This window comes from Anabrus simplex, chromosome 2 (assembly GCF_040414725.1).
Source record: "Anabrus simplex isolate iqAnaSimp1 chromosome 2, ASM4041472v1, whole genome shotgun sequence".
NCBI lineage: Eukaryota > Metazoa > Arthropoda > Insecta > Orthoptera > Tettigoniidae > Anabrus > Anabrus simplex.
This window is the reverse complement of record NC_090266.1, coordinates 387,968,371-387,982,534: the sequence shown is the minus strand read 5'-3', so window position 1 is coordinate 387,982,534 and position 14,164 is coordinate 387,968,371. Positions and strand designations below refer to the sequence as shown.

Here is a 14,164-nt window from a genome sequence, read left to right as displayed (position 1 = left end):
AGAAGAACTACCAGAACACTGGACAACAGCCCTCATTCATCCTCTGCACAAAAAAGGGGACAAAACCGACCCTAATAACTACAGGGGAATCTCTCTCCTAGACATAACATACAAAATATTTTCAATAATCATCCTTAATAGGATAAGTTTACAACTTGAGAAAGAACTAGGAGAATATCAAGGAGGTTTCAGACCCTGGAGGAGCTGTCCTGATCAGAAAATGAGTCTTAAGTTGATAATGGACTATAACAGGAGAAGAAGCAGAGATATGGTGATAACATTTGTAGATTTCAAGAAAGCTTATGATTGCATCCATAGAGAATCTCTGTTTAAAATTTTAAGGCACCTTGGACTACACCCCAAATTAATAAACATGATAAAATTGACTCTCACCAATACCAAGTCAAAAGTGAAGTTTAGGGGGGAAACATCAGAGACATTTGAAATTAAAACTGGACTACGGCAGGGAGATGGGCTCTCACCACTATTATTTAACTGTGCTCTAGAAATGGTAATGAGGGAATGGTTTAGAAAATGTCCCCCCAAAATAAAGATTGGCCGAAAAATCAAAACAAATTGCCTGGGTTTTGCTGACGATTTAGCATTACTAGCAGTGGACATAAAAGAAGCAAAAGCCCAGATATCAGAACTTCAAAACATTGCAAATAAAATTGGCCTCAAAATATCATTTGAAAAAACAGAAATTATGCCCCAAAAACTAACACAGCTAAAAGAAGTCACCATAAATGGTAATAAAATCAAAATAGTAACTCAGTTTAAATATCTTGGAGAAGTAATAACACATAACTTAAATGAAAAAATCTCAATCCAAGTAAGAACAAATAGATTAGCTAAAGCACAAAAATTAACATGGGATATCTACAAAAAGAAATGTCTATCAATAAATACAAAAATAAAACACTACAACACAGTTATAAAACCGGAAGCTACATATGCAGCAGAAACACTCTTTTACCTGAATAAACAATCAAAGACTGACAGACTTCAGAAAATTGAAAGCAGGATTGGAAGAACCTGTATCAACAAAAAATATCAGAAAGATGGACAGTGGCGGTTAATACCTAACAAAGTCGTGTACAAAGAGCTAGAACCCATTACAGATACTATGCGTAAGAGGAGACTGGGATTCTTTGGACATATCATGAGGATGCAGGACTCGAGACTTCTGAAACAACTAGTACAACACAATCTCGTCTCAAAAAATACCACAACAGGATGTAAATGGATCAGAGAAGTAAGAGAGGATCTGAAGGAAATAGGCCTTACAACAGAAGACACCAAAAATAAGATAAAATTGAATACAAAACTCAAGAATACAAACCTCCGCTTTACCCTTACACAAAACAAACCAACAACACGCACATTTTCAACTGAGGAAAGGGCACGAAGATCGGAGCGTCTGAAGAAGTACTGGGAGGACCGCAAAGCCCGAACAATCCCTTCAAAGAGACCTGAACGACGGACTGACTAAAGTGATCCTATGTGGTCATAAAAGAAGAAGAAGAAGAAGAAGAAATTGACATAGTAAGTAAGTAAGTAAGTAAAGTTGAAATACAAAGAAATATTTTAACAATTTCAAGATTTTTATATATAATTGATGTGGTATAATAAAATATGTAAAGTATTGACAAGGCAGGAAAGTGTTTTATAGAAATTTGAATATAAGTCAATATGGACAGGAATAGCCAACATGCTGAAAATAATTCTTAAAAAGTATACGATTACTTACCTTTATGGTACATAGTGACACCGGTGTCCCAATGAGTAATTTTAGGTGCAATTAACTGAAGTATAGGTGGATTATCTTTGAAATGATTGAAATATACTCTTGCAAGTCAGTTACTTATAAAATTATTAACCTTAGTGTTAACAGTAGCTCCAACAATGATCAGTGACTGAAAAATGAAGCACTTTCAGTACATTGAATAAAGCATAAATTCAATTGTTTTTGTTCCGAGGTATCTGTGGAACAGCAGAGGTGAAAGAAGGTGCGGGTTGGAATGGGTCTAAACTACAAGGCCAAAAGATTAATCTAAAATTTCAATAAAGGTTATACTTTCGAAACTTAACAAGGGTGACATAGAATTTTGAGCATACAACAAATAACAAGTTAAATCAGGTACACGATCAAGAAGTCCAAGATTAGAGAAAAATTTAACCAGTTACTAGGGGAAATAACAAAATCAGGTACCAGAGTTGTTTTACAAGGAAAGCCCGAGTTTTGGGTTCTTACAAGTTCTGGGGTCCGAGCCCCAATCTGACAATCTTTGAGCTTTAGCTCAACTATACCAAGTTACAGAATTACATTTCAAAGGGCAGAAAACCCCTTCATTACAGGGAGCGTTAACTCCAAAAACACATGTTGGGCCTCCTAGAGGCACATCTATCACCTCAGAAAGAGCTAACCCGCTCTCATTTCTCACGCCTGTTAAAGGCAACAACAAACTTTCCTCTAAAATGCCTCTCAAGGCACAATTATAAAGACACAGGGGTATCTAGTACCCAACCTACGAGGCCTGAATAGCAAATTAAAGGTTAATTAAATGGCCCAAACACAAAGATGAATGGAGGCGAGTACTTGCACTCCTACACTAAAGCTTGTTAAAACCTATGTGGCGCTAGGCCGATAACACAGGGGCTAATCCCAAGCTAGGGAGGTGACTCGTATGAGGAAACTTTAACACATTAAGGAAGCGTAGAAACGGTTATGAAAACGTAGTCACCTCAATTACAAAAGAAGGGGAGATCGAGAGGGTAAAGCACTCTCTATCCCCGAATTACAGTTCAAGTTCTGTGAAGTTTTTACAAGGATTGAAAAGGCTTACATATTTAAAGATATAGGTTACATATTAAAGGTTTCAAACCTTCCCCGCGAGTTAAACTGCTGAGCTAGCGAGAAATAAAGATGTTAAAGAGCCATTACCTTGTTGAAGCGCTGCTGCCTGAAGAAAGAGGCGCTTCCTGCCCCCTGCTACATATTCACACACTGAGCTAGATGTTATACGAGTGGCCCGGACACAAGAAAATCAGCAGTTTTATACCCTCGTGGAAAGTTCGAGACCTTTCATGAATGATAACAACCTGCCCTCAAACTTTTATTGGCTACAGTACACAGTTACATACAACATTGAAGAAGAAAGCCCCGATTGGCCAAAAATTAATTACAGAAATTCCTGATTGGCTACTTTCAAAACGGGCAGAAAGAAAGGATTAATATTGCCAACCCACAAATGACAGAACAAAATTTAGTAAAGACAAAACTTATGAATACAAAATTTCTCCAGGAAAGTTCATACCTTTACACCAGAGTGCGTTATCATAGTTTTTGGTAGAGACATCTGTTAGAGAATGTCCACACTTCTTGATCAATGAAAAACAAAAGCAAATCAAAAATGCACAGTGACGTCTTCTGATAACCAGTAGAGTTAGTTCAGTTGTTAAAGTTCAGGGTTTCTCCAGTAGAGAAGTACTTTAAGGCGGAAAATTCAAATGCGCGGCGTTGAGGTGTACCGACCGGTACAGTTTTTAAAACAGTATTAATAATCAATACAGTCAACAAAAGTGGCAGATATATTGAATATGAGACTACAGCATCACATCATCATTCACCAAGCTGATTAATTTACCGACCTGGAAATGAAATAAAACTTAGGACACACGTGTTCCTTGTACCTCAAAGGATTAAAGCCAAGTTGATCTGAAAACAGACCAGTGTAAAGATAATATCATCCAGGAGCAGACTTCTTTCTTGCAGAATACTGTTGATCACAACTGCAAGTTAACTGCATTAGCTTTACTGCACCTTGATTCAATCTCACTTTCTATACTGCCATCCTGAGAGAATACACATCCTAAATAGTTGAAATTATCTGCCTGTTCCAGCTTTGTACTACCAAACTGACATTCAGTTCTCTTAGGTTTCTTACACCTACTGACATCACTTTAGTCTTCAAAAGGCTAATTTCCATATCATACTCATTGCACTTATTTTCAAGTTCCAAGATATTAGACTGCAGTCTTTCAACACAATCTGCCATTAAGACCAAGCCATTGGCATAGGCCAAACTGCTTACTACATTTGCACCTAACTGAATCTCCTCTCCCTGCTGTTTTATACCTTTCAGTAGATGCTCCATGTCAACTATGAACAAGAAAGATATAAGATTATAGTCTTGTCTAGATGCATGTAAACTTGGAACAAGAAAGGTATAAGATTATAGCCTTGTCTAATCCCTGTAAATACCTTGGACCAAGAACTCATTCTACATGGATTATTGTAGATATACTTTTAAAATATCTTGAAGTTTGTATCCATATACTTGGATGTGAATATTTTATTGCATAATGAATGCATTGTTTGGGTGATTGCACGAAGGAACTGATGATCAAATTTTTATATCTCACAAATTACATTATATCTCACAGCAAACTATATTCCGTTATTAGTTTGGCTGTTACATTATCTTTAATTTTTACAGGAAGAAATCATTGCTGGATACCACAACACTTGTGATGTTGGTACTCAGACTGATGTGATTGAAGATGTCAGTGAAGAAGCTCCATGGCAGCCGTCTGAAGAAAAGTCATCAGTAACAGAAGAAGTAACAAAAGCAGCTCAAAGTGCCATGCTACAAACAGGATTTGTGTATGAAGAGACATCTGGCATGTATTATGATTATAATACAGGCTACTACTATAATGCAGTGAGTACTTATAAATTAGTTTGCACTTTAGACGATAACTTATATTCAAATTCGTTCAGCAGTTGGTGAAACGTTGCTCCTATGATTTTTTTTAAACTTTGGGACTTCTGGTCTTAGAATGGTATAATGAACTTGCTAGATTTGTTGGTGGTGGTGGTGGTGGTGGTGGTGATGGTTTTTTCGATGCAGTACTATTGCATTATATACTCAATACCTGATTGCTTTCAAAATAACCTTATTTCTCACACACTGGATTTCAAATCTACATATATTGTGACCTTCATACATGTGCAGACGTGCCAAGTCTCCCAATTTAAGCAGGAGACTCCCAATTTTTCTTCGTTCTTCCTGATCTCCCGATCGCTGGGACCGATCCCCCGATTTTCAGAGCAGTTTCAGTAATTTTCGTATTATTTTAAACTACTACAATATTGTAATGTATTGAATAGGTGGTTATAAATAAAAGAATTTTAATATATCATCTTCAATACGGTTTTAATATGAGATTAATTACATGTAACTGATTTTAAACTCCCGCACGTTTCCTCGTTCTATCGATGTATGGCTGGTCGATAGCAGTTCTAATAATGAAACCAGATGGCAGTATGGGGCACGGTGGCCAGTCTTTGGTCTATAATACAGTAAAATACTCATTTTCTTTGGTCAAATACTCAAATAGCTTAATAGGAAGTGGAAGTTGCAGGCAAGTAACCTAACCTCAAAAGTAGAACACCATAGAAGTCTACCCTGGGCAGGACCTGCATAAGTGCACGTGTTGAATGTCTTAATTTTTGTTTTGGCCAAAATGTCAAAAGAAATATGATGCAGTTTTTAAAAGTGCTTACAGGGAAGAGTTTCCATGTTTCAGTAAATCTAGAAGGGATCAACGTTCACATTCTGTACTATATGTAGGTGTGATTTTTCAGTAGCGCATGGCAGGAAGTGCGGTATACTCAAACGTGCAAACGAAAAAACATAAGGAGAGTGTCCAGTGTGTAGAAAGAAACCAGAAACTGAACTTTTCATGTAAAAACCAAGAATTAGATCCTGTAACGAATGCAAAGTCTTTATTTACGTCATTTATTGTAGAACATAACCTGCCTGTAAATTGTGCCGACCACGTGGGACCTTTGTTTCGCAAATGTTTCCTGATTCGGAAATCGCTAAACGATATGGGTGTGCTATAATGAAAACAGCAGCTATCATTACAGAAATGTGCATGGAAGAAAGGGCGAAAATTGTATCACATTTGTAGGTTGCTGTTTCTGTTGCTAATGATAGTAGCAATAAAAGCGGCTTGAAAATATATCCTATTGTAACATTTTTTAGGCCTGAACTCAATGAAATTCAGAGTTGTCTACTCACTGTGCCTCATTTAGAAGGGGATGCTATAGAAGTTAACATTGCCAATCTTTTACTCTCAACTTTTGGGGAATTCCGTATTCCATTACAACACTGCCTAGCTCTTGGTGCTGATAATGCTCCAGTAATGGTAGGATTAAAGAGTGTGGCAGGATGTTTGAAGCGGGAAAATAGTAACATAATCATCGTAGGCTGCTCTTGTCACCTAAATAATCTTGCTGCAGAGAAGGGTGCGGCGTGCTTGCCGGTAAATGTAGATGAAAGTATAATTGATATATTCTATTATCTGGAAAGGAGTGCAAAGAGGAAAGAAAAGTTCAGGGAATTTCTAACTTTACACAGCACAGAGATCAGGAAAATTCTGAAGCATTGTACCTACTTGATGGTTATCACTAAGAAGGTATTTAGATAGGATTTTGCTGCAGTGAGACCCTTTGCTTGCTTTATTCACTTTACAAAGGTGAAAAATGAGAGTATCCTCCTAATTCAATACAATAAATATTCCGTCATTAGACGGACTAAATATTCTAATATTCTAATGATTCTAATATCTTGTAATGCTTTATTCAGGAGCGAAATTGTGAGTAAGAATTCTCAGATGGGAACTTTGAAGACTTACAAAATTTCTAAGCAAAGTATAAGTGCAGATGTGACTTATTTGTCTGAAAATGTGAATCATTGTCATAACATTTCACCACACTCCTCAGTTAAAAAGAAAACCCAGTCATCAGTTTCACTAAAAAAAAATGAAACTACTGATTTCACCAAGAGCCATGCATTGTCACTTGAACGACTGTTCATGTTCCTTTCATCAAATTAAAATAATTTTTTTTGCCTTTTTCTCAAGTTTTATGGATATCTTTGAGAAACCAAATGTAGCTCTTCAGTCAAGTATGCCGCACATCCACTTATTGAGGTTACTTTTGGAGGAGCTATTGAAGAATGTGATGGCAAGGTTTGTGAAACCACAAGTTATTATAAGTTGCTCCTCTCTCCTTGATGTAGATTATCATTCTCCAGCAAATCAAAAGGATGATTGTGATCTGATGATAGGGAACTCTGCGTTTGATTTAGTGAACACTTGGAAGTCTGAGGAAAAGTGCCCATTGGCCAATTCCAGATGTCACGTGTTTACATTTGTACATTTTTTTAAATATATATATGAAACTTATCATCTAAACAAATTGAGATTTCTGCGTAATAACGTCTAGATGATACTTAACAACCTCAACAAATTTCATTGTTGTAAACCTGATGTATGTCATTTTATAACATTTTAAACGTAGCGATCGGTGTTCACATGGAACGGACTTTTAACTCTACATACCTTTACGTTTCATCTAAATTCTGTGAATTGTGGTAACTTTTATTGGTAATGTTAAGATATTATTTACAAGAAGGACCGAGGTACATTTTGCAAAATAAACCAGATGTGCAAGTTGCGTAATGTTTGCGTAATATAGTTAAAGGCGATCGTCGCGTGTTTACTTGACAGTGTTGCGGGATTACACACGCGAATCAGTGCTATGGCGACATGGCACAAGTGCTAATAAATCTTAAACTCCGCATCAAATACAATCACTGAATGATAAAATGTATATTTAATATCCCAGTAAGTAATAATAAATAAGGGGCGTGGTGGCGCAGCGGTCAAGCTGCTTGGAACCATCAAGGCAGACTGGGTTCGAGTCCTGATTAATGTATGTGTGATTTTTTTATGTGAAAGTCACATCCGGTGGTTCGGATTTCGCATAAAAATTAGGTCCCTTGGCTTATGATAGTGAGATTATTGGTCACATGAAACAGAGCTTCATTTCTCATAATAATAATAATAATAATAATAATAATAATAATAAGTAGGTATATAACTACGGATACTGGTATGACATGTGGCCTACTGATAAAGTAAAGTGTTTTTTATGAATTGTCACACATATATTTAAAAATGACTGAACATTCAATGCTTAAGTAGCCAACAGTTTGAATGAAGGCTTGGTCAGAACAATATATAATAAAATGAAAAAAAAATGTTTGTTCATACTGCTTCTGGTATAGACTCATCAAAATACCATTTCCTGTGAGTAAAACGGGTCACCGGTAATTTTCTTTTGATTTCACTTACATTTAAAAAGCACTCGTCTTTCATTGGTGGTTCACAAGCCAGTTTAGCTTCATCGTTGCACTTGAAAGAATTGGTTACAAAATAAATATCACATTACTGTCAGTTATGGTACAAACATAATATTTTGAATGTTTCTTTCTGCTGTAATTTCCAAGTATGAAGTCGCCCACTCCAAAAGCCGTATCACGGGGTGGATTTTTGTCATCTGCTTCGATCTTGTAATCTAGATGTAGAGAGAGAGTGAGTGAGTGAGTGAGTGAGTGTGTGTGTGTGTGTGTGTGTGTGTGTGTGTGTGTGGTAGTAGTAGTTTCATAAGAATATTATTTTCTTGCTTGAGCTACATATTTTTTGAATGGTTCCACATAATGAATATCATGTGTTCCTGGTACTGCACAGAAATGTACTTCAGTCGAAGTCCACAAAGAGAAGACCGACCGATGGCGTGATGAGGGTATTCTTGTTTAGAAACTTTGTATGCGTCTTGCATTGTGACGCACATCAATCGTTTCTGGTTTTTGGTTTTTTTTATTTTTGTCCACAACTGTCCTTTACGGAGATAAAATCTCTTGCTCGAGCAGATGGCCAACTGATATCATCCGGATTAAGATATTAAAGAACTTCTTGATTTGGAAGTCAGACTTCCTGCGCTTGTCGGAGGTAGATGAACTTACATAAAATTTTACACTCGGTGCAGGAACATCGTCCCGTTTCTTCCGCGGACTCACTGGTAAAGTCTGCTCCAAACGGTTTACATGTTTACAGCTTTCCTCACTGTTTGTGCATTTATAAGTAGATGTTCGCATACTCAGCTATGCAGTCAATGTTGATGGTTGTGTTGTTGGACTTGAAGAACAGGAAGTAACTGTTCATAAGCCCTGAAGTTTTTTCTGAGCTCTGTGTTTCTTCACTGATTCTCGTATCTGTTGGCGGCGAACGCGTAACTGGGCAGGTGTCTTTTTTCTTCTCCTTGCATGCCTTTCCTTTCTTTTAAAATCCTCATTCTTTTTCTTCTTGCAATACCGTTTACAACGTTCCTCGTGATTAAGTGGCATTATTAAATATCACCTCAGTGTGAACACCAATTTCTATTCTGAGATACGTCCTTTTCAAGGAAGTGTGATGCAGAAACTGAATCCTGTGCGCAGCGTGTTGCGGCAGCGGGAAACTTCCCGGTCACCTGGTCGTAAGAACGCCGTATACATGCAACGTATTTTACTATCAGCTTCGTATGAATCCATTTGAAACTTTAATTGAATGATATAATAGCTTGAGAGGGTGTACAGTATTGACTTTGCATACCAAGTTTTATTCAAATTGAGTCATGCACTTTTTGTCTACAGAAACTTTTATACCTTTTTCGTCGTGTGTTTACATGGCCTGCAGCAATAAATTCGTCGCTTTATTACACTTTATATAAACTGTTAATAACCTAAATAAGTACTTTACTGCGAAGTGAAAGAGCATTAGAATTAACTTTTATCATAAGTTATTTTCTTAACTTTTCATCATAATAAACAGGAATTCCTAAAAGTATTGGGAAATATCAAATGAATTTTGCCTCTACATAAAAATTCAATTAACCACACAGTTAAAAACTGAAAGGTATCAGTAAATGAATACGTATCATAAAATTAATCAAATTTCATGTTTTATCTATCATAAAAACAAATTGTTGAGTTTTATTTTAACTTTACTTTTTTCTTCTTGGGTGGACTATTCTCTGGAATCAGCCTATTCTTTAAGTCTGTTGGAAAGTGTTTCTCTTCATCATGTGACTACATGGTACACAAATTTCCGTTCAAAGATTTTTATCACAGTCACAAAGACAAAAACACAGTTCAGATCCTTGCTGTCAGAACAAACTTTGGAGAAACTTTTGACCTTAAAATCAGTTCAGCAAGGCAAGTGGTTTGAGCAAAAATTTAGTTCAGAGTTTCTGAAACTGTATGCCAAATAGAGTTGTTATTGTATTCAATTATAATGAATTAGTACATGTTCTGCCATCAGTGATGTGTCGGAATACATCGTGATTCGTTGCCAAATTTCTCCTGATTTTTTTCTTTTGAAAGTTGGCATGTCTGCATGTGTCATGTACTATATTATGTTTCCAACAGCTGAATACTTCACTTAGGCTACTTTAAACAAGTGCTTAGTGAAAAATGGAAGAGTATGTATAGGTACTTTAAGGCGCCGTTCACACTAAGGCGATATAAGATAAGTGTTATATAGTAAGGAATATATTGCGACGATATATTGCTAGGAAGGTTCATGACACTGGGTGATTAATCTGCGCGACCTGGGCGATAAAAATTTGGTGGGAACACAATTCTCGCTACATCAGTTACAAATATGAGTTCAAGTGAGAAGTGAGGAAGACGTTGTAGTGGCTTATTGGTTCGGGCGTAGGATGAGAAGAAAAAGGAAATACTGGGTACATCCCTACAATCTTACCAACCTGCACCATAGCTCGGCTGTTGTTTCTCGAAAGCTGTCTCAACATGAATCAAAATTCAGGGAGTTTAATCGAATGAATCCTGAAAATTTTAATTTTTTGAAAAGTCTAGTGTCACAAAACCTTGAAAATAAAGATACACTCTTCAGGAAGGCCATTTCTTCACATAAAAAACTTCTGATTACTATAAGGTAAGCAGTATTAATAAAATTTAGCAGTTTTAATTTGATAATTTTTTATAAATTGTACCAGTCAGTTCCACTAAATTAATGAAAGGTATTACAGATTTGTCTTCTCTTCTTCTTGTCCTGTTCAAAGCTTGAAATATCGTACGATACTAATCGCTGAAGAGACTAGCAAGCGGCACTTCGAGAGATATGTCACTTGCGAAATGTTGTACAATCGCGCAGCTGTGAACCTTTTTTATCGCCTCCCTTTAGATTTCAAGTATCTGTCTGTGCGTGTCGTGTATCGCATATCGCTTACGATATATCACTTATCTTATATCGCCTTAGTGTGAACGCGGCCTAAGGCAGAAGCAGGTTCCAAGGACATTCCAGGAATCATTAATGAACAAGGGGAGTGTGTATGCGGGGATCTTCAAAAGGCAGAAGTATTCAGTCAGCAGTATGTAAAGATTGTTGGTTATAAGGAGATAGAGGAGGTGACTAAAACTAAAGAAGTATTAAAATTTACCTTTGACAGCAATGACATTTACAGTAAGATACAAAAGTTGAAAAATAGAAAAGCAGCTGGAATTGATAAGGTTTCCGGGGATATACTAAAGACAATGGGTTGGGATATAGTACTATATCTGAAGTACTTGTTTGATTATTGTTTGCATGAAGGAACTTTACCAAATGAATGGAGAGTTGCTATAGTGGCCCCAGTATATAAAGGAAAGGGTGATAGACATAAAGCTGAAAATTACTGGCCAGTCAGTTTGACATGCATTGCATGAAGCTTTGGGAAAGCATTCTTTCTGATTATATAAGACATGTTTGCAAAATTAATAACTGGTTTGGTAGAAGGCAGTTTGGGTTTAGGAAAGGTTATTCCACTGAAGCCTAACTTGTTGGATTCCAGCAAGATATAGCAGATATCCTTGACTCGGGAGGTCAAATGGACTGTATTGCGATTGACCTGTCTAAGGCATTTGATCAAATCAAAATCTCTTTATTTGCAAATGAGGTGTCTACCTCGGTGGCAAATGGTACACTAAAATACATTATTGTCAAGCACTAAATTTTAAATTAACAAGAGAAGAAGAATTTTTTTTTCTAGAATACAATAATATACAATTTATGCTAACAATTTTTTTCTATTAAACAAACAGATCATCCTTAATAAATTTATATTGTTTACAAAATTCTACTTATAATATCTCCTATACTTACAAACATCTCATATACTTACAAACTAGTCAACTCATATACAGTATGTGGAATTACTTCAAATAATACTATGCAACTGGTATAAGATTAAAATTTACATTGCATTTATGTACTTTTTCTTTTTACCCATTTTGGAACCTAAATAGCATTACGACCTGCTGCGTCTTAACCAGAGCCCCTTTTGCCACCACTTTTCAGAGTTCCTGAAGGGCCTTCACAGCTACCGTAGCGGTCCCAGGGCCCTCGAAGTCCCCACTGTACTTCACCCCTACAGGCAGTCCCCTACTTTGGCTGTCCAAACTCCTTAGACCAGGGGATGGAATTCATTTATTCACACACATTTTTTATTTACATTAACTGCGCTGGTCGAATGCCCTCTAACATTCCATTTATTTTCCGTGTTGCTGTTTATTCTCTTCTTGAATACCTGTACAGATTTTGGAAAAGGATCAAACACTACCCCTGGTAAACTGTTCCACTCCTTCACGCCCTTCCCAATGAATGAAAATTTACCCCAGTCGCTTCTGCTAAAATTCCTTCTAATTTTGTACTTGTGGTCAGTTCTGCCAATATAATTATTTTCCAACTGAAGCCTCTCGTGGATTTCTCCCCGTGCTTCTTCTCCTGTACAGGCTCTATATAATCCTGTAAGTCTAGTTTTCTCCCTTCTCTTACTTAAAGTTTCCCACCCAAGTTCCTCTAACATTTCTGATACACTACTCCTTCTCCTGAAATCCCCTGTTACAAATCTTGCTGCTTTCCTCTGCACACTATCTATTTCTTTTATTAGGTATTCTTGGTGAGGATCCCAAACACTGTTTGCATATTCCAATAATGGACGAACCATACTTAAGTAACTTTTTTCTTTTAATTCTTTATTGCATCCTTTAAGTAGCCTCATTATGACGTGTAACGATCTGTATGCTTTTCCAACAATGTCATCAACATGACCCTTCCAGTGCAAATTACTTTCAAATCTCACACCTAAGTATTTGCACTTGCCATCTTTTGGGATAACTACCTCATCCAGAGTATATTCAAATTCAGTTTTAAAGCTCCTGTTTATAAATGTTGTAACAGTTGATTTGCCTCCATTAACCTTCATATTATTTTCTTCAACCCACTGTTGGATACTTTCAAGGTCCCTTTGTAATTCTGAACAATCCTCAGTGTTATTTATTTCCCTATAAACAATTATATCATCTGCATACAATCTTATTTTTGATGTTATATTGTTCCCTAAATCATTTTTGTGTATATTAAGAAAAGTAACGGACCGATTATACTACCCTGTGCGATTCCCGTCCAAACTTTCTCTTCCTGTGATGTATTATTTCCTACTTTGACTTTCTGAACCCTTGAATTTTGAAATGTTCTTATCCAACGTATAACCCTTACGTCCAATCCTATTCCCTCCAATTTTTTTAATAATATTCCATGTTCCACTCTATCAAAGGCTTTGGAAATATCTATGGCTATGCAATCTAACTGGCCTCCTGAATCCAATTGATCTGATATGTCCTGCTGAAATCCCTCCAGTTGTGCCCACAAGAAAATTTCTTTCTAAATCCATACTGGCTCCTCATGAACCAATTTTTATCATCACATACACTTCTGATGTACTTTGATATTAAACTCTCCAGTATTTTACAAACTATACTGGTCAGGCTGATTGGTCTGTAGTTCTCTGGTTTCCTTTTATCACCCTTTCCTTTATAAATTGGTATTATTATAGATTCCTTCCATTACTTTGGTATTACACTATTATTTATGACATAGTCAAAGAGAAATCTTAAATAAGGCACTATGTACCATCCCATTGTCTTTATCACCTCCCAAGTAATTTGATCACTTCCTGCTGCTTTTCCTTGCTGAAGCAGTTGGATTTCTCTGAAAATATCTTCATTTGTGAACGAGAAGCTTCTTGTTTCCCTCTGTGTCTGTCCCTCTGTAACTTCTGTTTCGGTTTCCAACTCCTGACAATCATCTACTGAATCTCTAAATTCCCTACTAAAGAGGTTTGCTTTCTCAGTATCTGTTAAATAGTGTTCACCCCCTTCTCCCACCATTGTAGGAATTTGGATTCCTTTTCCTTTTTGATTCCTGATAT

At 36.5% G+C, this 14,164-nt stretch overlaps 1 protein-coding gene across 2 annotated transcripts in view; it reads left to right on the top strand.

Annotated features, from left to right (window-relative positions):
* The window catches only part of LOC136864160 (angiogenic factor with G patch and FHA domains 1), a 663,154-nt gene that overhangs the window by 26,405 nt on the left and 622,585 nt on the right, over window positions 1–14,164 (top strand). For both annotated transcript variants that reach the window (XM_067140807.2, XM_067140808.2), the window contains exon 2: window positions 4,500–4,724. In XM_067140807.2, the coding sequence (XP_066996908.2) occupies window positions 4,500–4,724 (225 nt within the window). The remainder of the gene's footprint in view (window positions 1–4,499; window positions 4,725–14,164) is intronic.